The sequence below is a fragment of the Hemicordylus capensis genome, chromosome 8 (genome assembly GCF_027244095.1).
Source record: "Hemicordylus capensis ecotype Gifberg chromosome 8, rHemCap1.1.pri, whole genome shotgun sequence".
Classification (NCBI taxonomy): Eukaryota; Metazoa; Chordata; class Lepidosauria; order Squamata; family Cordylidae; genus Hemicordylus; species Hemicordylus capensis.
The window spans coordinates 30,979,820-31,004,361 of NC_069664.1; the positions used below are offsets into that span (position 1 = coordinate 30,979,820).

General features: G+C 47.4%; 1 protein-coding gene across 9 annotated transcripts in view; it reads right to left on the reverse strand.

Annotated features, from left to right (window-relative positions):
- ZBTB16 (zinc finger and BTB domain containing 16) overlaps positions 1 to 24,542 on the reverse strand; it is a 237,845-nt gene that overhangs the window by 91,807 nt on the left and 121,496 nt on the right. For all 9 annotated transcript variants that reach the window (XM_053269734.1, XM_053269733.1, XM_053269729.1 and 6 more), the window contains one exon: positions 3,046 to 3,143. In XM_053269734.1, the coding sequence (XP_053125709.1) occupies positions 3,046 to 3,143 (98 nt within the window). The remainder of the gene's footprint in view (positions 1 to 3,045; positions 3,144 to 24,542) is intronic.

Sequence of the window (24,542 nt, forward strand, 5' to 3'; positions counted from 1 at the left end):
CTTGGCTTAGCGCTCACTGTACATACTGTACCCGCAAAGCAGGCAGCCAGCCAGCCAGCTGCTGGCGCCCGGCCAAGGCTACAACAACAAACAGATCCAGCGTGCGCCAGGAAAGGAGAGGGCTGGGGGCAGGGAGGGAGAGAGAAGAGGGAAAACACAGCTGAGGGGCCGGGTGCACCCCACACGCGGCCTGCCACCGGGCGGCCCTCAGACAATATGAGATGCGCCGCGCAGCACTGCGCTAGTTGAATCCCGGCCACTCTGACCCAAGCCCAATTTCCCACTTCTTGCAATGGAGGGAGGAGGAGGAGGAGGAGGAGACACACACACCCCCCGCTCCCAGCCCCTCTCCCCTGAACACACATCCAGTCTTTGGACATCCAGCATTCCCAGTTAGCTGAAGTGCTGGACTGAGCATAACCGGTGATCGGCAAGCATCCATGTGTGCATTAACCTCTCCAGAAAAATCTTGTCTGGCTGGAAATATGGAGCTTTGCTGGAACTACGTTTCCTGTGGGACCTTTCCTGACCTTCCTGAACCTTCCCAAAACATCTTCCACCTTTGGTGCAGGACTCGCCACAAAGACGACAGCCGACATCCTAAGACAAGACTTGTGCAGCAAACAAATCTGCATTTGTGCAGGAAGACCACATAGCTGTGCTCAAGCCCTGGGGATTTGGGGAACGGCGCTCTTGTGCAAACCTATGAGGCCTGGCATAGGTTGTGCACCTTGAGGAGCAAGTGCATAGATGCTTAGAGCAACGCAGCACCCATCCGGATGTCTAGGGTTCCCTGTCATGCTGTACCCGCCAGCAAAGTCCTGCTACGGCTCGTGAGGAGGACAAGAGCTTCACACTCAGGAACTCCTTGCGCATGAAGTTGCATGTGCAAGGAAGTTTGAGATGAAATTAACTTTGCAGAGGGCCAAGTTGGCTCACGAGCGCAGCATTCCTCCTCCTCTCCATCCATTTAATTAAGGGCCCTGCATAATTTGAACCCAATCGCAAGATTCATTAGCAGTGGCCAGAGCCTAATTCTGCCATTGTTTTACTAATGAAACTTCGGCGGGTGCTCCAAGGTGGAAAGCACGGTGTTCGGAATATGCACGTGCTAACGCCAAAGGCAGTGGTGGAGAAGACGGAGTGGGGGGAAAGAGGCACTGTCTGCACAGACCGCAAGCTGATGGACGGAATCGAACAGTAATCAGGCACGTGGGATTCCAAGGCTGTAATTCAGGGATGCGCTTAAGCATCTGTGCAATTAAGAAGCCAGGAGAAACGGAACCACCCTCAGAAATGAGACATGACTCTGAAACCTCAGCTCATCCAGAGCAGGGCAGCCAGTTGGTCTGCCAGCTGCAAAAGGCTTGGAGGAGGCAGTTTATGGTCCCTGCAATTGCACTGCAGGGTCTGGCTGGACCTGTGAGGACATGTATGCATGTAAGTAAGCTATGTTTCTCTCCACCCCCACCCTGCCCCAAGGCCTGCTATGCGGCCTCATCGTGGCGGGTGGGGTGTGTGTTCCTGGGAGGGATGAGCGAAGTACGCCGAGACGGGAGGTCTACTCCCAGTAGGGTCACCCAAAGCACAAAGGTCATCCCAGCTGTCCAGCTAAAGCAAGCAGACACCTATATTGGGCAGCAGCGATAAAATAAGGTGCTGGAGGAGGACGATCACTTCAGTGACAATGACAAAGGCATCATTTCATACTGCGCAGGAGAAGGCAATGGTAAACCACTCCTGTATTGTACCAAGAAAACCACATGGATAGACAAGACAGAATCACACCTCATGCGAAGACCCAGCTGCCTTGAGAAGTCCATCATGCTGGGGAAAGTTGAAGGATAGAGAAGAAGAGGATGGCCAGCAGCAAGGTGGATGGACTCAGTTACGACAGCAATGAATGCACCCCTGAGAGACCTGAAAGGCCAAGTTGAAGACAGATCATCCTGGAGAGAATCTCTCCATGTGGTCACTAAGAGTCGACACTGACCTGACGGCACTCACTCACTCACACTATGTTTCTAGTTCTTAGGACCATAAAGAAAAGTTTGAAGGTATGTGTCAGGCACCTAAAGAACTCTCAAGACCCAGGAGCAGGGCAGAGCACAAACGTCAGTGGCCAAAGGGTACCCTAACCCTAACCCTTGCCCTGACCCATTCCCTTGTCCTTCTACCATCACAACCATTCCTTTGTATCCACCTCTCCCAGCTGAGAGCTGGCATAGCCTAACAGACTGTGCTATGAACCCTCAAGTCTTGGGTTCGAATCTCGTCTCAGCCATGAACTCATGTGGTGGTCCTTAGGCAACCCACAGTTGTCTCCACCTCAACTTTCCTCACCTGCAATGCAGGTGTCATAATCCTGGCCTACTTTACTGAGAAGGGTTCCTGAGTTACTATATAGGTGGCCCTTTGCACACACACACAGAAGCAGAAGAAAACCAGTTATCCAAAATGGGAGAAGACTCACCAATACAATATAAGCTGGGACACAAGTGATGGCAAAAATGTGCATAAACAGCCAATAATCCTCACACAGCTTTGATCCATCACTTTTAACAAGATTTGCTCAGCACATACCTGAAATATACCCTTTCCATTCTACATGATGAAGAGTTCTATGAAACTGGAAAGTCTGCATATTCTAACAGCAACCCAAGCTGGTCCATCTAAAAAATATGCGTCTCTCTCTCTCTCTCTCTCTCTCTGTATTCTGGGACCAGCACAGGGCGGTAAGGGATATCCCCAAGAAATTGTGATAATGCTACTGAAATTCCTTTCTTTCTCTACACAACGTGGATGCTTTGCCTGAGGAGATTTAAAGGCATCTAGAAATTCTTTCTGCTTTACCCCTTTATGCAACTCGCAACTGTTTATCTACACTAGTAGTTAAAACCTCCATACCCTTGCTTGGACAGAAACCATTTCAAACTCCTAGGACAGGTTTTGTCAGGCGATTCCAATTTCTGCCCAGATTAAAACAGCGTTAAACTTCCGGGGGGAGGGAGAAGGGAGAAGAGTGCCCCCCTCTTCCAAACCTACCTGAATGAGCCAGTAAGTGCATCCTAAGGCGCAAGCTATCAAGGAACCGTTTCCCGCACAATTCACACCCGTACGTCTTCATTCCACTGTGCAGTTTCCTGGAGGAGAAACAAAAATGACAAAGAAAGAGGAGTGAGACTACTTTGTTGGCAGGTGGGGGTACGGGACACACAGAAGTTTATTCTAAAATGCCAATACTTGGATCTTTGGAACAGTTCACCAAATCAACATGTTATCCACAGATCCAATCAGGAGGGTGACAACGAAAAAGCTGAGAGGTTGCTTATTGGGCTGAAGGCAACAGTTTTTAAAAGGGGAGGGGTGGCTTTTTGTATCCCCAAGTCTTGCAGAGGAAATAGACAAACAAACAGTCCTTCTATGAAGGCTACAACAATGAGAGCAGGAACTGGAAATCTTAATAGAGGGAGAGAGAAAGAGAAAGCAAGAGAGTTAATTCTGAAAGCACGGGTTGCGATTTTGACTCATTTCCCTCTCTGAGAGTATATGCAACCTTCTTAGAATCAGAAGCTGGCCCGCACACATCACACCAGCAAGGCGGGTTCAGCAGAGGAGGCTGGACCTGAGTTCTAATCCTCACCCAGCTACATGCGCAACCCAACCTCAGTCCGTCTGGTGTGAAATGGGAACTTTTTAGGGTTGAATCAGGAAAAACTCCAGGCACGCTGGTGCTGTAACATTAGAAGTACTTTGCCAGTGTATTGATAGCCTACCTTTCTGAAGTGCAGAAAAGAACAGCTGAGATTAGGGAAAGCATTTTTCACCTTTATACAGCATTGTGGAAATCATCAGTGAGGAGAAATAATAAGTAGGAGTTCAAGGAGGCCAGAAATGCAAACAGAATGATCTGGGGTGGTGGTGGAGGAAACAAAGACAAAAATGGGTTCTGAATCAACACCTCAACAGATTTATTTTCCTGCTTCCGTCTCCACTACTGACCCCGGGCTGCGAATCTAGACACTGCCCAAGCCAAGTGATGAAAGGCGCCCATCCAAGGCATTTATCGGGAAGGCCTTCTGTCTCTTTTATAAAGCAGCGGCTCACTTGAGAGTGAACTGGCAACTCCTGAAGCCATTTGTCAAGCCCAAATGATATCGAGCAGACTCCTCTCCAGAGCAAGAGGGGCCACAGAACCAGCCCAAGTAGCGGCGGGGAAAAGAGACCCAACTTTATCATCCCTAACTACCGACACTGAAATCCATCCACATGTGTTCTGTCAGAGGTGTGCAGATGAGCTACGGCAGCAGCAGCAGCAGACGGCTCGCTAAGCGTATAAGGAGCATCCAAGACCGCTCCAAGCATGGTCCTTCACCTGACAGCCGCAGACTATGGAGAGCAGAGAACTGCAGGGGGTCAGGTGTGGGCATGCATTCTCTCAAAGCCTCTCAACATGCAACGGGGAGTAAAACAGCAGCACCCACAGGCAATCATCGGAAGCACCATTTCACACATTACATGAAAGCTGAAAGCCCGAGTCTGCCACAAGTTTACACCAGAGAGGTCACTGCTTTCTGATGAGCACAGCTGTGGGATACACATATTTGCAAAGGTGTGTGTTACAGAGGGATACACCTAAAAGTGTCAATGATACATAGAAAGCCAGCGTGGCAAGAGTGCTGGACAAGGATTGCAGAGACCTGAGTTCACATCCCTGTTCAGCTATGAAACTTCCTGGGCAACTCTGGGCCAGTCACTTCTCTCTCAGCCAAACCTACCTCCCAGGGTTGTTGCGAGGAGAAACATAACCATGCACTCTGAGCTCCTTGGAGGAAGAGCGGGATATGAACATAAAAATAAATAAACAACATGATGTCGTCAAATTGAAGCACGTTTTAACCCCATTGATTTTAAAGGGGGGTTTAAAGCCTGTGCTGAATCCAAAGTCTTACTCAGACATAACATTGTACATGCATCATTCAGGTTTCTGTACGCATGCACACAGGTTTGTGAGAGACTGTACATGCGTTCATTTCAAGAATGAAGCTGAGCACAGCCTCCCTCAAAGGCAGCACACAGAATTGTAGTCCTGTATGTGCATTGAACCTAATGCATTAATGACTGTACATGCTTGCTGATCTGTACAGGGTCTTGCATGCACCGCACAGAACATGTGAATAGGGCTTAACGAGCATTGTGTCTGCTATTTAAACAAGAACCTGTGTACAGCCTTTAAAAACTGAAGAACTCCACTTTTTTTTAAGGCCCTCTTTGGGTACAGCAATGGATGTCAGTATAGCAACCAAGTGGTAAAAGAGAGTTCTATATGTGCTTTAAAGCCACCCAAGGACATAACAAAATAAAGCCGTTTCTTTGTCAACATGTACGGGACTATAATTCAGCCTGTCACAATTATGAAAAAACCTTAGAGGCAAGGAAGAAAACAATTCTATAACGTCGGATGACAAGAGATTCATCATTGCTTCAGCACGGCCCAGCCTCTGAAGCCAGCCCAAATATTTAAGGAGCACAACCCAGCCAAGACAGTTTGAGTTTCTACGAACAGACCTAACGAGACACAAATGCAGGCAGACACAGGGCATCCTTTAAAACAAAAACACGTGGGTTGACTTCCAGAGAAGGCGGCCTCTGGAAGGAGCAGAAGGTTCCAGCAAAAGGTCTCAGGTCTTAGCTACCATGACTTAACGGGAAAGACTATAGGGTGTGGTTCTTTTGGAGGGGGGAACATGCACATATGAATGGTTTGGCTTTGTACCCCCAAAAGACACCAACAAAGAAGAAGGCAACCTCTCCCATTCTCCAGGAGTCCCCTGGAGAACAAGTGAGGTGCCAGAAGAATGGAGCCAGTGCTGCACCTCTCTTCATGAAGCAGGAAGAGGAGAAGCCGGGAAACTCCAGTCAGCCCGATGTCAATAGCTGACAATATTCCAGAAGAGATGATTAAGCAGTAGGCTTGTGAGCACCTAGAAAAGAACGTGACAATTACTAGGAGCCAGCCTGGGTTTGTCAGGACCAAGTAATGACACCTTCCAATCCTCTCCTTTTTGACAGAGCTTAGTAGATCATGGGGATGCTGTGGACATAGTATACCTTGTTTTGACAAAGGCTCCTTACTGACATGACGGCAAAATGTAGGCTAGATCACCTTACTGTAAGGTGGATTCACTGCTGGCTGAACCACTGTATCCAGGGGAGAATCATTCACGGCACTATGTCATCCTGCAGGGAGGTCTGGAGCAGAGTGTCACAAGGATCTGTCCAGGACCCTAAGCTGTTCAACAGTTTTGTAAATGGTTTGGATGAAGGAACAGAGGATAGCGCAATGCTGGGGAATCTCACAGCAATCTACCAGCTGAAACAGGAGACACAGAAGATGAAAACGGCTGTTTGTCAACCACCACATCACAATTAAGCGCCTGGCCATGCAAGCAGACACATTTCCAAGGCCTTCCAAAAGCCAGTCAAAACACAGGCTAAGGTGCAAGCCAACCGTGCATGCATCACCTCAATTCTTCCCAAAGAAGAAAGTGGTATGAATTATTGGAATAACTTTTATTTATGCCTCACAGCTAAAAGCACAACAAAATACAGGAATATAATGGTCAAAACAGCGGGAAAAGTCAAACAGGTTGGGATCCTGAAGTGGCTTGTAATTATGCAGACAGACGGGAACGTGGCATGAATGTATAATTTGTTCCAGGATGTCAGAGGCAGGAGGGTTTTGTCAAAGGAGAGCAGACCAGCAGTGAAAAGAATAGAATCACAAAGTTTTGAAAGCTGCACCACAGCTCTCGACAACCTCTTTCCCCCAACCATCTCTTCTCCTTCATTTCACCAGTATGGTCCCCATTCTTCCCCTCTCCTTGTGTATGCACGAGATAGAGAATGTACATAGAAATAAACTGTTCTCCCTTTTGCAACACTAGAACTCTGGTTCCACAGTGAAACCAAAGGGCAGTAGATTCAGAACCAACAAAAGTATGTTTGTGGAACTCACTGCCACAAGATACGGCGGTGGCCATTAGCTTAGACTGCTCTAAGAGGGGACTAGACAAATTCACAGAGGAAAGGTCGATTGTGGGCTATTAGTTGAGATGTCATGTTTAGAGGCAGTGTGCTACTCAACAGTCACTTCTGGAAAGGAAGCATTGGGGAGGCTACTGCCTTCATGCCCTGCTTGTGGGCTTATGGGAGGCACCTGGTTGGCCACTGTGGGAAGTGGGAGGCTGCCCTGAATGGACATAAGAACATAAGAACAGCCCTGCTGGATCAGGCCCAAGGAGGCCCATCTAATCCAGCATCCTGTTTCGCACAGTGGCCCACCAGATGCCACTGGAAGCCACAGACAGGAGTTGAGGGCATGCCCTCTCTCTTGCTGTTACTCTCCTGCAACTGGTATTCAGAGGCATCCTGCCTTTGAGGCTGGAGGTGGCCCACAGCCACCAGAATAGTAGCCATTCATAGACCTCTCCTCCATGAAGAATCAGACCTCTGGACTGATCCAGCAGGGCTCCTCTTAGGCTCAAAATGCGGCACAGCACCCTTCGCCCTGAACAACATTCCAACTTATAGACGAATCATGCAGTGATAACACACAGTTAACACTGGAAAGGTTGCAACTGAACCAGAAGTTGCCTACTTGCTCCAGAATGACCGACATGTCTGAAGAAGAGGGGAGCCTTGCGTCCATCTGGGAGCTTCAGTTTGCAAAGCAGCTCTTCTGAGTTCCCTGTTTCACACTGAAAGGATTAAGTGCCATGCACCAGTTCAGACCAAGGTGGTTTAGCATCTGAAGCAGATTTATCAGCCTTCTGTACGTAAACATGCAAATTGGTTTAAGCCGCTTGCCGCCTTGGTTGCCAAAAAGAAAAAGAAAACATGGGCAAGCGAATTGTTGGGTGTTCAGAGTTTGTTTTTATAGCCTGCCCTTCAGTCTACAATAAGACTTCCAGAACAGCTTCCAAGCGCGCACACAACAAATTTCAACACCGTCACAAACATACATTAATTAAAACCAGCAGAAAACAGCGTCAAAACACCGACAGCATTAAGCACAGATTAAAACAAGAGCGGTTATGAGATGCGAATAAAACTGAAAAGGCCTTCCCCCGGGACCAGAAGGCCAGGTGAGCCTTCCTGGGGAGACTGTTCCAAAGATGGGGAGCTGCCACTACAACGGAAGGGCCTTCGCCAGGATGGTGGGACAAGTCAGAGTCAGACCTTTAAGGCCGTTCTAGGGTTATGTGGGAAGAAGCCATCCTTTGCTTCAGGGGTTCCCAAACCGTGGTCCTCCAGAACGACAACGGGGAGCTCCCATCATCCCTGGCCATGTTCAGCAACGTCAGGGAGAGCACGGCTTGGGGCCCCCTGCTTGAGACAGCCATGTCCAAAATTCTAAGGTGAAATACATAATTTTGGACAGGGGCGCAGGATGCTTGGCGAAGAGCCTGGGACAAGATGTGAGGACGTGAGGGGAAGGCGGCCCTTTCTCCCCACCCCTTCCTCCTCTCCGTGGCCACTGCCCCCCCTGCTCATCCGCCCACCCACCTGCCTGCTTTGCTGCCAGCCACCCAACCGGCAGCCTCCACTGCAGCTGTATCAGCGCGGCCTGGTGATGTCACCAAGCCAGCGCTGCTCCCGATGCCAGTGAGAACAGGCCTCCCTTAAAGGGGCCGCCTGTTCTTGCTGGGATCACCATGCAGGCCAGCGGCATTAGAGAGCCACCAATGGAGCGCCCAGCGGGGCAGCCCCGGTGCATCGGAACACCCCTTGATTGGGGAGAAGACCCGCCAAACAACTGCCATTCACGGTCCACCAGTCCCCAACATTCAGTGCACCTTCTGACATGCCCCTATCCACTCTAGGTCCTCATGACAGGACACACAAGAATATCCGCGGCTAACTCCAATCCAGCAAGGCGCCGGGAGATAAGATCCTTCCTCCCGCTTCCCTTCCACGCCCATTGGAACAGGGTGTCAGCAATGACAAAGCAACACATTCATCTTGCTACACCCAGCAGCTCACCTAGAGATCTGCTTGACAATCAAATCCAAGGCAGCAATTCCAGTGGTTACGTAACTGACCCATTGTGTGTGCGAGTTTTCTTTTAAAAAATAACATCGTCCTGGCTTTCGACAAGTAATTTATTTGAAATATCTCTATCAACAAATTTTGCAGGAACAAAAGTTTTCCATTTGGCACCTGCTTATAAGAAGATGTTATCGCGCCCAATCGCATACAGTCTCTTTCAGCTAGGTCTTAAAGCACTTTATCTCCCTGGCTCCTTGTAGCAAAATATGATTGAAATGTTCTATTTATGCTCACTGGATTAAGGCAATGTTGCAAAAAGAGAGGAAAAAAATCCCTAGCAGATGTAAGCAAGGTATTATAGCCGCTCACGCTGTTAAGATCTGAAAGCAAAAGATCAATAGACAAGCCGTCCGCTTTTGCTAAAGTTGGGCTTTTAAGAAGAAAAACAAAATACACCGAGAAGCACAGAGATATTGATTCTCAATTATATTCTCCAAAATGCAGAGAGACGAACTGTACTTTAATATTCAACATTTGACTGGCATTGGACATTCCATATTTCTCATGCATGTTTAAAATCGGGGTGGGGAGGAGTTACTGTAAGCAAACTGAACGCAACAAGCTCTCAGGGGTGGAGAGCTGGTCGTGCAATAGCAAGCATGGACTGTCCCTTTTGCTAAGCAGGGTTCGCCCTGGTTTGCATTTGGGTGGGTGACTACATGCGGGTGCTGTCGGCTGTAAGATATTCCCCTTAGGAGAAGAGGCCATAACCCAGAAGTAGAGCATCTGCTTTGCATGCAGAAGGTCCCAAGTGCAATCCCTGGCAGCATCTCCAGGTAGGGCTGGGAAAGACCCCTGCCTGAAACCTTGGGGAAGCCGCTGCCAGTTGGTGTAGACAATACTGAACTAGGTGGACCAAGGGTTGACTAAACTGAAAACCACTGGCGACCAATTTTATTCTCCCATTTCTCACAGCAGACTATTTAATATCCCCCAAAATGTCCAATTGCCACAAATGTATTCTGGACCCAAAAAAGGTGGGGCAGAGGAAAGAGTCATTTTTCTGCAACTGAAGGAGAATGTGTGGAGAATGTGTTTCTCCTGGTGGAGGAAAAAAAAAATCCTTCTTCCTGGTCAGCAGCTTTGGCCAAAGTAGACCAGTTTGAGGGAGACCCGAGATCTACTCTTAATTCAGCCTCAAAATCCGAGGAGACACTGGACAATTTACTATGTGTAGAGCTGGTCTTGTGGTAGCAAGTATTAAATTGTCCCCTTTGCTAAGCAGGGTCTACACTGGTTACATTTGAATGGGAGACTACATGTGAGCAATCTAAAATATTCCCCTCAGGGGATGGAGCCGCTCTGGGAAGAGCTGAAGTTTCCAAGTTCCCTCCCTGGCAGCATCTCCAAGAGAGGGCTGAGAGAGATTCCTGCCTGCAACCTTGGAGAAGCCACTGCCAGTCTGTGAAGACAATACTGCGCTTGATGAACCAATGGTCTGACTCCGTATATGGCAGCTTCCTATGTTCCTAGCTAAGTGTTTTTAAAGTGTTAACTTGATTGGAATACTTTAATCATCAACATACTTGTGCCGATTACAAAATACTTGTGCAGATAACAAATATGAAACCATGAAATTCACTTTTTCAAAAGGTGCAACTGAGTTTTATAAAATTTTACGATGTTAAGTAGAGTTCCCATAGGTGTGGATGATTCACTGGACAGGTATTTCGGCGACTCCTGGTTTCCTCAGTCAGAGTCCTAGCCCCTCACTGGAGCTTTAGAAAGCAGACAGTCAGCTGACACAGAGGAACATGCCCTGGTTCATGCAGCAAGCAAGATGGAATAATCAGCAAAAATCCATGACTTTTTAAGTCATAGTCTTAAGTCTTTGGAATTAAGGCCAAAACATAAGACCACAAGACCAGCCCTGCTGGATCAGGCCCAAGGCAGCCCATCTAGTCCAGCCTCCTGTTTCACACAGTGGCCCACCAGATGCCTCTGGGGAGCCCACAGGCAAGAGGTATGTGCATGCCCTCTCTTCTGCTGCTGTTGCTCCCCTGCAACTGGTACTCTGAAGCATCGTCCCTCTGAGGCTGGAGTTGGCCCACAGCCACTGGCCTAGTAGCCGTTGATAGACCTGTCCTCCATGAATTTGTATAAGCCCCTTTTAATGCCATCCAAGCTGGTGGCCATCACCACAACCTATGGCAAAGAATTCCATAGATTAATTATGCACTGTGTGGAAAAAGTACTTCCTCTTTTTCCTAAATTTCTTGACCTTCCGTTTCATGGGATGACCCCTGGTCCTAATGCTGTGAGGGGTTTTTTTCTCTATCCACTTTCTCCACTCCATGCATAATTTGATACACCTCAATCATGTCTCTCCTTGGTCGCCTCTTTTCCAAGGTAAAGAGGCCCAGGTGTTGTAGCCTTGCCTCATAAGGAAGGTGCCCCAGGCCCCTGATCATCTTGGTTGCCCTCTTCTGCACCCTTTCTCATTCTACAACATCTTTCTTAAGATAACACAAAGCTATATTCAGTACTCCAGATGTGACCACACCATAGTTTTGTATAAGGGCATTATAACATTAGCGTTTTTATTTTCAGTCCCCTTCCCAATCACCCCTAGCAAAGAATTGGTCTTTTTCACAGCTGCCGCACACTGAGTCGACACTTTCAATGAACTGCCCACCACAACCCCAAGATCCCTCTCCTGGTCAGTCGCCGACAGCTCAGATCTCATCAGTGTATATGTGAATTTGGGGTTTTTTGCCCCAATATGCATCACTTTACTACATTTGCCATCTTCTCGTCCACTCCCCCAGTTTGGAAAGAACTTTTTGCAGCTCCTCACAATCTGTTGTGGATTTCACTACCCTAAATAGTTTAGTTTTCACTCACTCCTAGATATTCCCCAGACTGCAGCATGTCCAGGGATCTCCAGAAACCTTGCTTGCTTGACTTCTATAGAAACACATCTTCTCATGAACGTTCTTCGATGCTCCTCCTTGCAGGCAACTTAGAATTCGCTGTGAACTTCCCCATTTTGAAATTTCAGTGCAGGCCCTAAGCAGGCTGTGGGGCCAAGCAATCCTCATTAACTTGCAAACAAATGGCACCAAAATTAAAAGGGAAGCTGCCACTTACATGGTGACATGCTTGGCTTCTTGAGATATGTGGCAATATCTGGCCACTGTCAAGACAATATCTGACTGGTCAGCTGAGAGATCCTATAACCCAGTTGAGGGAAATTCCAGGAGTCCGATTGCTCAAGTATCCTAAACACCTGATAATGAGTGTTGACATTGTTTCAGACCCCATATGGAGTCAACATTTGATGCTGGCTCCAATATTTTGGAGGTTGACCCCTTGGAATTGGATATATTTTCCTCCAACCCTGTGGATAACATCTCCTCATTGATCAGACCACGGTTCCAGTAATACACTGTGCCAAGAGGACAGGCTGTAGATCTTGGGAGGGGAACCTGCTCAGGCAAGATGCTCTCTCTAAACAGGAAGCAGGTCTTCCCAACAAGTTTCTGTTAAACCTTGGGGCAGGCCAGGCCGGGTGGAGAGGGCAAAGGGGGAGCCAATTGCTGCACTTCTGCCTCCTGAACAGGCCACTGGAAAGAACAAACAATCAAAAGCTGGACTGGAAATAGGCCTCTCACAAGCTGTAGGTAATTAAAAAGGCCTGTAAACTCTCCTGCAAAAAGCACTTCAAAGAGACAGTAATTCCAGCCCTGACCAGTCAAGCCCGTGTGGTGTAAAAATTATGAGTTTTCCCAACGGGGTGCTGTGTGTGAAAGAGAGAGGGGGTTGGTGGCAAGCAGTTCAGCACCATTCAGAGGATTTTATGTTTGTGTGCGTACAATGGGTGTGCACAGGCATTTATCAATGCAGACCGAATCCACCCGCACACAGGAACAGTAGGGGGGCAGAGAGGAGAAAGCCTTGCGCACACGGCCTCCTCTCTCTGAGGTCTTTGTCACAGCTGAGCTAGAGGAACGGCTCTTTCTCAGACGCCATTTGGGTGCAGGAGAAGGTGGAGGAAGTGGACTGGATGCTCACCCAGGGCAGAGAGACCTGGGACACAAGAAGAGCCCTTCAGCATCACCAAGAGGGGACTCTAGCCTCACATTTCCCACAGTGGCAAGCCACGCGCCTCTCAGAAGTTCGCGGGCAGCAACTGGCCCCTCCAGCAACTGGCACTGAAAGATAGGCTACCTCTAAACATGGAGGTTTCACCCAGCTGTTGAAAGACTTACCCAACACGCATGTGGCTAATCCTGTAACACACACTCAAACACCATCTAAGCCAGTATCAACCAGCACATCTTGTGGCAATCAATTCCCAAGTGTAATTTGAGCCGAACAAAGAAGTCCTCTCCTTTGCCCATCCCAGATCTACCGCCAGCCCATTTCTCGGAGTGACCCTGAGTTCTAATCTTAGATGAGAGGGTATTAAAAAAAAAGCCCATCAACTCTCATGTCATTTCAACAGAAGTAAAGAGAGGGGCAGGAATGGGCAACTTTCACAGCATGGAGATCCTCTGGAGACCCAGAGAGCAATATTTCAGCTAGATGCAATTAATGCAAGATGCTTATCATCCACATTCACATAGTAGATGCCCAACTACAGTCTGGACTCCATGTCAGGACCAAGAGAAGCACCATAAAATGCCCCCTGAGCTGGCAGGAGATTTGGTGGACGAACTGGAGAGCTAGGCTTAATTTGACAGATATAGATATATAGTTAGATATAGAAACAAGTATAATATTTCAGGGGTCGGGACTTCTGTTTTTATCTTTAAACCTATTCACCATAATCTACAGCACTTCTAAAGTTTGTTGCATGTCTTGTGGGCAGGACAAGTTATACACCCAGAGAAAACAAAGCAGTTTTTTAAAAGGTCATCTCAACCCCCCACTCCAGCCTATCGACAAGACAAATCAAAGGTTTGCACATTTCCGTTGGAGCGTCTCAAAAGAATACATTCCCCACCCAGCACATTACAAGATCAGAAGCTTTTCTCAACATTACCCTAACAGAACTTTGTTCCTTTTACCCCTCTGTGCAGTCGTGATATTCTTTATGAAGCTCTCATCTAGACCGGCTTCTTCCCCTTGGTGTATCTTATATACAACAATTTCCTTGCAGGACTGGAACAAATGCAGTCTATCTAGCTATGCAGGCACCTAGAAACCTGATGTCAGCATGCTTCCAAATATGTAGCATTCTTTGAGTACTGTGTGGGGCTCCAACCGTGTGGGGCTCACTCATCCTACAAGGGTAAGGGCATCTCCTGGGAGCTCAAAATTAGTACCTCCAACCCCTGGTCTCGCCGCTTAAAAGTTGGCGTTTGCTCAGTGTACCCCTTTATTTGCCCTCATCTCCAGATATGACAGAGTGGAGGTGCATTCCGTTAAAGCAGGAGGAGACAGGAGAGCTTCCAATGAAACTGAAAATGTGGAGGCAAAATATTTTAGAGATGTCGGTTTGTTTCATAAAACACGCCAGGTCTCAACATTTCTTCGCCTAACACGTTTCGAGTGACTTGGTGCAAAGTCTGCCGCCTGACCACAAAAGGACTTCACATCCTCCAAACAGAAGAGCCGCCTGCTGGAAGAGAGAAATTGCCCGAAACCTGCAGTGCTTTATATCTTTAGTCCCCACAACCTTTGGGGTGTGTACAATCCCAGCGCAGCGAAACTGGCAAAGAGGTTTAGCCCATGGCATATGACACCAGACTGGTCTGCAGCCCCCGCCTGCATCCAACCCGCCTGCTTAAAAACCACACATTAAAAACGCTTTTTACGATATTTGTTTAATGAGCTCCCATTCCAACCCCCCTCCCGTCTTGCTCCCCTTTTCTCGTTTAATGAGAAAGAAAAGGGTGACTTGCACAGGAGGGGAGGGGTGGGGGGAGCATAAACCTCCTCCTCCCTTATTCAAAGCAGCCTGAAACTTTGCACACATATTCCTCTTCCCTCCCCCCCCCCCGCCACAGAGATTCAAAACCCAAAAGGCACACAGCTTTAAAGACATTTGATTGTTTTTTTAAAGTATCTATCCTATTCCCCCCACCCCTCAAACAGACGGAATACAATGGTTAGGAAATTTGACAGAAAACTATTCCTGGTCATTTATTGCCTTAATACGCACCTTTGTCCAACAGGCAGTTTTGACAAGAGCAATAAATTCCAAATTTATGTCAACAGAGCATATGTTGAACACCTCATTTCTGAGCTAAAACGGCATGCCGCCCCATAAATCACAGTTCTGTTTGAAATGAAAGTAGATTACAGGCCTGGGTTATTGAGCAGTTAGAGCTACAGTCATATAAATCAGAACTTTTAACTCTGGGCGATCCGCCGCGCAATTAACTAAAGGGTGCTTTGTCACTGCACGGCTCGCGCACAGAGCTGGCAAGGCGCGCAGCTCCTAGGGGTGGGGGGAGATGGGGTGGCGGCGGCAGCAGCAGCAGGAGAGGGGAGGAAAAAGTTTATTTGGAAACTGGCAGATTTGGTGCTCCACAGTTTTGCTAAATACCCTTTGGACCAGTTAATTTTACAGCCCAGCGACTAATCCTTTCCAACATTTGCTGTTAACACAGGAGGAGGAAAGAAATGTGCTTTTTGCACTTCCCATGAGTCTACGACTCGGGCCAACCCAACAGCGCAAGGCATCCAAAGGCTTGTTCGGGCCACGACATAATGCAGCCATTGTGATGTTAGAGCTGGGCCTCAGGAGCCGTGCACTGCAAGGAATCTTGTCTCTTACTACACAGAGTGGAGCAAAAACACACAAACCCAGGGCACAAGCACCAGAGCAGGATGCATCTCTCCTTGCTGGAAGCCAGCCTCATTCAGATGACTATGCTGCTGAACCTCACCAAATAGGAGAAGCAGCTGCAGGACCAGGAGAGGGAGGGAGAGTATAAGTCTTTCCTGTGATCCACCTTCTTGGGAGGATGGAGAGGATGCATCCGAGGGATTAACTGGCCTGGGCTGGACCAACCGAGACAGGCTTCAGTCTAAGGGGGGGGGCACTGGGTGGGGGGCAGAGGCGGGAAGTACTACATGAGGAGCCCAGGATGGTGGGGCTTCCTCTTGGAGGAATGCAGGCACCAGACCACCAGGGCGGGCAAGGGGAAAGTCTAATGATGCCCTTTGATAGGGTCTACAGCCATCCAGACAGGCATGACGATGGCCAACCAGGATCTCCAAATGGTGCCTTCTAGGTGCACCTTGGGAAACTTACCATTCACTTTTATTGCAAGTTCATGCTGCCATGCCGCTGGGAGATGCTCATTACACTACCCATCCCTAGGTGAATTCCTTGTCATATTTTTCAGACTAGCATAGCCAACCTGAGTCTCTCCAGCTGCCATTGGACTACAACTCCTATCATTCCCAGCTCTGGCTGGGGGGGGGGGGCACACACAATGAAAGGCAAACCAGAATAAGGAGATAGAATACTAGAAAGCCAAGAGCAAATGGAGGGCTGAGAGAACTTCCGAGGTGAACAAAAGCACCAACATCCACCATGGAGGGAGGGAGGCAGGCAGGCAGGCAGGCAGGCAGATAGATTTGTGTCCATTTCAGAAGGGAGCTCTTGCAATGCTGCTGTGTGATCTGGAAGGTTACCAGCCATACGAGCAGCAACAGCACTATAAAAAGATTCAGACGCTAAGTATTTCCTTCCCTATAAAATATTCATTGCAGTATGCAAGAGCCAAGGAGCCGAAACTTCAGTCTTTTCTGACTTTGTGCTGCAGTAATAATAGAGTTTTATAGGAACCTTCTGATTTTATTTATATCATACTATAAATATGCTGTTCTATCAGCAACAGAACCGCAGGCATATAGGTACCCTTTGCGGCTCAGCAGGAGCCTCCGCATAAAAATGGAAAAGCAGCAATATTAGGTATGCTGGCATTAGATTAGCATTTTAAAATGAAAGGTGGGGGATCAATAAAATAGTTTGTGAAAGAAAAAATAACTCCCCATTTTTCTATATACAAAAAACAAGGTTTCATTATTCTTTATGAGTTGTGCAAACATAATACATAAACAACATGTTCTTCGTTTAAGCTCACTTATCCTAATAAAAAGTAAATCAGCTGTCTGCTTAGACCATGGACGGAGTGCATATTTAAGAATGGAATATCTATTTTACTTCTGGGACCCATGTAGGAGGGGGAGATGGCATTCGCAGAAAAAAAGAGACCAGAGCCCCAGAGATTACAGCCATGCCCCCAGGGGCGTAGCAAGGCTGGAGTGGGCCCAGAGACGATTTTAAAATGCCCCCCACCCCCAAGCATAAATTGTGGACTATGCAAGACATTGAATGGTACGAGAGAAAGACCGGCTGTTCTGATAGCTCCAGGTCTTAACACTCACCTCAGTTTTGGAGGATGAATACAACTGAAGGAAGCCCGGGCGGGTGTGCAGCTGGGGGAGTCAGTCATGTGACTTGCCTCTGGGGGGGCCCCCAAGGCAGTGGGCCCCCAGACAACTGTCTCCCCTTGCCCTATTATAGTTATGCCCCTGCATGCCCCTCTTTTTGTTAAATCCAGCTAGTTCCATTTTGTGTTCTCATAATAATAATAATAAAAACACACTAAGGAGGCTGTCAAAATTGCATGGCACTTGGATACCTGTAAGTGCATGGGCACATTTACTACATATTTTCTTTGCCCTTCCGTCATCCAAACTCCACCCCACTTATGTGGTAGTAGTCCAGACACACCCAAAGGAGCTGCTATTTTCCAACACAGAGTGCGATTCTTGGTGGAAAGGCTCCCCCTGCCCCCGGGAAATAGGCCTTTTTTCCGCTCTCTTGCCTCTCGTGACTGGACTGGGGGTGGCATTCAGTTTCAGGGTGAGAGTGATTTGTGTAGAGTCTAGCCAGGGCAAAATGGTGGGTTGACCTGGGGAGTCATTTTCTCTTTGGGCTTTCTTTGGATGGGTTACATGTTCTCATGGGGCATAGCTCTGTGTGCTTCTGAGGGAGTGATGTGATATCTGCTTTGTTACAGACCTGTAACCTGTATGCACATCATGGCTATATGTGTATTGGAAGCTGTATCCGTATTTAATCATCATTGACATTTTTTAGGGCGCCACTGAACTTTTGAACAATTGGCTGAATTTGGGGATGGATCTGGGCACAGCAGCCTTATCTCCTTTGCATGTTTAAGATGAGGAGATGGAAGCAACACCTACTTGTGCTCCTCCTGACACCATTTTGGCCACCATTCCTCCCCAGAAGGTCTTGAAATGACACACTTTTGAAGTTTGTAGATGGGGCCACAGAATTGGCCAGCATGTTGGCACAGCCTTGCATTGACGCTCTTATATATGATGAGGTTTTTTAAAAAATTGCTTTACTTACATTGACTGACTGCTAGATTAATAGTGTTTATAGATGCTGTTATATTGCTTTGTTTTACAGTCTTAGCTAAACACGAGTCTTCCTTGGAAAAGGAAATTGAGCTACAAAGTCAAGCCATCAACTGTGGGTGGTGCACCATGCCTCTATGCAGGAGGGGAGATTTAGATACAGCAAACGCTGCATCCTAGGCTCCAAGGACCCATCCAAAGTCACAGACAGTGCCTGTCCACTATCTAGAGAGTGCCCTCAAACTCCAAGCCTGCATAACTCCTAGAAGTGCTCCAAAACAACTGGATTGACATTCAACAGGCCAGACTGAGTTGCCATCAAGTTCTGGTCTAGCTTACTGTAGTTTAGTTTAGCTCCTGATCTGGCAAGTAACAGGTTGGATGCGAGCTTCATCTTTTATTCTAATTTTAAAATACTGACATCCAGGCAGAGCCAACTGGAACCAAGCAACCTTTGGAGCAAAAGACTCCCATAAACCAACTTTCAGACAAGAAGTACTAATTGCTGGCAGATTTATGGGAGTTTAAAATAGCAGTGTTGGAAGAATTAAACCCTGGATTCAAAAGCAGGAATCTTATACTGCAATTTGAAATGAGGTCAAGAACTTAGCTCAAAGTGTGGTGTGCGGGGTGGGGGGGGGGGCGCTTCTCTGGCCTGCTGGAGAGGAAGTGGGGGGGAGGGTGGCGGGGGTGAAGGGGATATTTCTACACCCGTTTGTGGCATCCCCCCCACTACTGTCTGTAGACCTGACCTGGCTCAAAAACACTTTTTAGCTCCTAAGCACAGGCAACCTTGGCTTCTTAGTTGCTCTGCCTGTCCCACAGATTTTGATCTACTTTGGAAGATACCGATTAAGTTTTCTGGAAGTGAATCCACATCTTCCCAGCAGCAACTTGTAGCCAAGAAGAGGATGAATCCAAGCCCTCTCCACCACATGGTCCCACGTCTTCCAAGAGACAGGGCTAAAGTCCCCTCCAATTCCTAGACACCTTTGGAGCAGGCCATTAAGGAGACGGGGCTGTGGTTTCCCTCGCACACTCTCTTCCCCACCAACACTGTTTCGTGCTCCGGTAAATCAATATGAAAATCAATTCATCCACTGATATATTTTATCAAGATACAGGCAGCAATGCCACATCTCATTTACAGTGTGGAGGCTGTGCGAGCACAAGGTAATCAGACAAAAAAACAGTCCGATGGAAAAGAAACCCCACATTAGACACTGCCTGCGAATCAGAAGGAGACAGGGACAGGGAGCTGAGAGGAAAAACGTGTCTGAGGAGGCAGTGGTTCCTGGGAGGCGGGGAGGAAAAAGCTGGCTTGCTTTTCGATCTGCTCACCTGAAATGAGAAGAGTGGATCATTTGGAAACCAACAGGAGGTCTTCCCTTAGATGGTTATGAAGAGCCCTGCCAGACACATGGTCCTCCAGTCCAGCATCCTGCCTCTCACAGTAGCCAACCTGGTGCCAACCACAAGCAAGGCACGGAGACCTCAACCTCTCCCACTGTTGCTCCCCAGTAATTGCCATGCAGTGCTATACTGCTTCTGAACCTGGAGGTTCTACGTAGCTGTTGATCAACCTCCACCTTCAAGATTTGGTCTACATGGAGGACAGAAAAGGGTTGTAGCTCAGGGGTGGAGCCTCTGCTTTGCACGCAGACGGTCCAGGTTCAATCTCTGGAGGCATTTGCAAGTAGGACTGGGAAAAGACTCCTGCCTGCAACCTAGGAGAGCCACTTCCAGGCAAGGGGGGACAATCCTGAGCTAGATGGACCAAGAGTCTGGCTTGCTAGAAGGCACCTTCCTATGTAGTACTTATATAAGAGCCGGACAGATGTCTCTAGTAACCAGAAGTGCATGTGCATGTTACCCAGATAAGGGAGATGTTTTTATGTCTGTATCTCAGTCGATTCGGAGGCGACTCTCGCCTCCCCCTTCGATGAACTTGAAAGCAATTATTTACTACAGAACAGTGACATCAGCTAGCAGGCATCTGAAATAGCTCCAGCAGGCACTGCTGTGTATCAAATATAATTTGTAACTGCACCGTCACTCTTGCTTTCTCACCTCTAAACACAGACGACAAAAATAGAGCTTCAGAAACAGGGCAGAGGAATCCAAGGCAGGGGTGGGGGGTTCAGGAGAATACAGCAAAACCAGGCATCATAATAAGGGATTTGTTGACTTTCTAAAGTTTGCATGTGAGACTATCAGTCCCTGATTGCCTGTGAAGTAGTAATGACATTGCCGACATAGACCTTTAGTAGTCCTATCCTTGTATATTTATTTTGCAAATCCAAGGACGACGACAAGCGCCCATTCCAATGTTATGCCCAATCATCGTTTGGTATGACATGAATGAGGCCCAGGGCACCCCGGCGTCCTCCTCCTCCTCATCTCACGTGTCATGACGCCATATTTCCAATCTCAGTTTGCAGGCCAGTGCAAAGCATCAATTGCCCGTGAACTCTCAAACTCTGGTTTTTCAGCTGAAGAGCCAACACTGCCTACCCCTGCTCTAAAACACCCACTGAATTGCTTTTAACTTGCTCTGGCTGTGTTTTATTCTATCTCTGCTGTCTTACTCTTGCAATGTGTTTATTGCTTCAGTTTAACTTGTTTTATTGATTGAAATTGCTGCCCTGAACACTGGGCGGGGAGAGAAAAACAGGGCATACATTTCAGGGGGGAAATTGTTATTGTTCTGACCTCTCTGTGTGTTTGGGACAGGGCCTTCTCAGTGAGGGCCACACAGCTACAAATTTGCCTAACAAGATCCTGGTGTAGCATTCAACACCAGTAATTAGCCTGTTTTCCTTTTCATTTCCCTGTCATATAATCTTTAACTACTGGGAGGGTCAAGAGAGGGAGGTTTAGCTGCACCCATTTCACAAATGCCTATTAAGAGCTTTAGATGACTGTACCACTTCAGGTTTTGGAAGGGAAGGCAGTCAGGCCAGGGGTTCTCAAACATGGGTCCCAAAATGTTGCTGGACTTCTCCACAATCCCCAGGAGGGTTGTGGGAAGTGAAGCCCAGCAACATCTGGCGATCCAAGTTTGAGCACCCCCGAGTTAAGCAGCCCTAAAGAAAGACATTTTACACATCAAGGACAAGAGAAACAGCCCCCCCCCTCGGTGTGGGTCTGCAGAAGAGTCCCTTGCAATGCTGCTTCCCCACATCCCCAACCCCTTCGAAGCAGGCAGAGAAATGAGCCCAAAACAGGGAGAGTAGGGTACCACAGGTGGGGATGCTTGGATGCTAAAATTGGCTGCAGGAGGAGGAAAGCACATAATTTGGTACTGAGCAGAAGCTGCCATCAAATACGCTGCCAGCAACCGAAAAAGGCTTCTGCTTTAATCCAGGCCTTCTAAAATGCTCCTGCCAGGAGAAGCTTAGTCCTTCTGACTGTAACGTCATTCACCAGGAAAAAGAGAGCGGGGGTGGGGGGGCAGGGGGAATTGGCAGGCATAGATAGGGCTGCTTGGATTTCTTCACTTCTAATGTATTCTAATGTCCTGGTTCCAAAACAAATTTCTTTGTTCAATATTCATTCATTGCTCACTTGCCTTGAAATGAGAAATTTTTGAGAGCCCAGAAGAATGCATTAAAAAGCTGACCCAATGGGGAAGTGAAAGATCTTTGCAGCCCCCCACGGGATGTTTTTAAAAAGGTATCCCCGCCCCCTGCCGTGTTTAGAGGCATGTATACATTGTCCATGTAAACAGATTTCAAAGGCTGGACCTTAATTGGGGGGATGAGAGAGAAAGGGGGAGCAGCACTGGGCTACCCTTTTGCTATCCTCTTGACTGTCTGTGGCAGCAGCTGCAATGACTGTAGTTAGTCTCATGACTAATGTGTTTCATTGATTTTCAATGGTGCTGAGTCATTAACTCATCTGCCCCATGTTTTGTTTTGTTTTTTTACAGAAGCCATTCCAAAGATGCAAAAATGTCAGAGATTTGCTACATCAAGATTCTCAGCTAACTGGGTCTCCAAAGCTTCTTCTCAAACTCTCAGTCTGCTACTTGGGCAAGAACCCAGTCACATCAGGGTTAACCTATGGAGCCCAGGAGAACTTGCCAGCTCTCTAAAATGAAAGCCCTGGGCTATGGAAGTGAAGATTCAGCCATTCTTAAGTGCTAATGCATTTTCTCAGGAGCTCCAGAAGTGCAACCCGCAATGGGTTAATGTATTCCATTCTTTATAGACAACCCAACACCCTCTTGTTTCGAATAACCAACGCTAATTCAGCCATCCATGGAAGCATCTCAGATGCTGAGAGAGAGAGAGAGAGAGAGAGAGACTGAGAGAGAGAGAGTCATGAATTGCGCGCTGATCCCGGAGGGTCCAACGCTCGCTTTGACAGGTAAATTGAGCAGACTTGACATGGATGTCATGTATGGGTAACTAAAACTTTTTTCCCCCAGAAATGGGGAAAAAAGCATTAAATAGAAACACAAGAAGCTCCCATAAATGTCAGAAAAGAAAACAAATGACCTTCAAAGTAATGTCTTCTGCCAGGGGCATGGTACGACTATTCAGATGTTTTGATTCCTAATTCAGAAATAATAAGTGGCTCACGAGTTCCAAGATTAAAAATATACATATCGTCTGGTCTCTTTAGCAGTGCGTTCCTCCACTGGAGCACTGAAATATTCCACAGTTTGCAAAGTGAGGAAAGAGTCATCACTCCAATTGTCTCAGCTATGAATAAGAGAAAAAGTAGCTTTCCATGTGAAGTTAAGACAGGCCTTGACACATTTGCAGTGGATTTAGGAGCCATCTCAAAAATTTATGAGTCAGACAAGACAATTGACAAAATTACTAGATTTAGTGATTTAGTGGACATTTGGGGAATTCTCCTAATTCCACATACAAGTAACATGCCTGAAACAGAAACAGGGCTGTCCAGGACGAATAAGGACTTTATTAAATAACTCTACTTCTGAATGCCTAGGTGCCACCGTGAAATTTCTAGGTGTCATGGCTTCCTGGCACCAGGGATTTGCCAAGCCTCGAGTTAAGAACACAAAAATGTAAGAAGGTTGCTTCTGGATAGATGCAAAGTTCTACATAATCCTCTCCAGCATCCATCATGTAAGAGAACAATCTTCTTCGCCATGAGCCCCACTGCCTGTTAAGATCATCTGGAGAGGTTTGCCTGCAGCTGCCGCCAACTTGTCTGGCGCCTACTTGGGGACGGGCCTTCTCCGTTGCAGCCCCTGGACTTTGGAATGCGCTCCCTGTTGAAATAAGAGCCTCCCCATCTCTGGCAACTTTTTAAAAGGCGCTGAAGACACATTTTTTCACGCAGGCTTTTAATTAGATTTATAATTTTAAATAATTTTAATCCTGGATTTTAAATGTTTTTAATCTTTTAAAGGATTTTAATTGTAAATTGATTTTATGTTTTTAATGATTTTAATTGTAAACCGCCCACAGACACAAGTTTTGGGCGGCATAGAAATATTTTAAATACACACACACACACACACACACACACACACACACACACACACAAAAGTCTGGTGGCTACAGGCCACCTCCAGCCTCAGAGGCAAGATGCCTCTAAATACCAGTTGCAAAGGAGCAACAGCAAGAAAGAGGTCGTGCCCTCACCTCTTGCCTGTGGGCTTCTCGGAGGCATCTGGTGAGCCACTGTATGAAATAGGATGCTGGACTAGATGGGTCCTGGGCCTGGTCCAGCAGGGCTGTCCTTAGGCTATCTTTCCAACAGTGGATAGTCAGATGCCTCTAGGCACTCACAAAAAGGGCATAAAGAAACAGGCCACATCTGTTGACCCAAACATCTGATATTCAGAGGCAAACTGCCTCAGAACACAGAGGTTCAAAATGCGTTCCCTATACAATAGGTGTATGCAAGACCTGTCCTCACTGAAGATGCCTTGTTGCCAAACCAGTGGTCTATCTAGCTCAGTCAGCCACTGAACTGACTAGCTCAGAGATATCTATTCTAACTGACAGCAGCTCTCCAGAATGTGAGAGGGGTTGCTCCCGGACCATTAAATGGAGATGCCAGGGATGGAACCTAGGATCTTGGGCAGGATGGCAAGC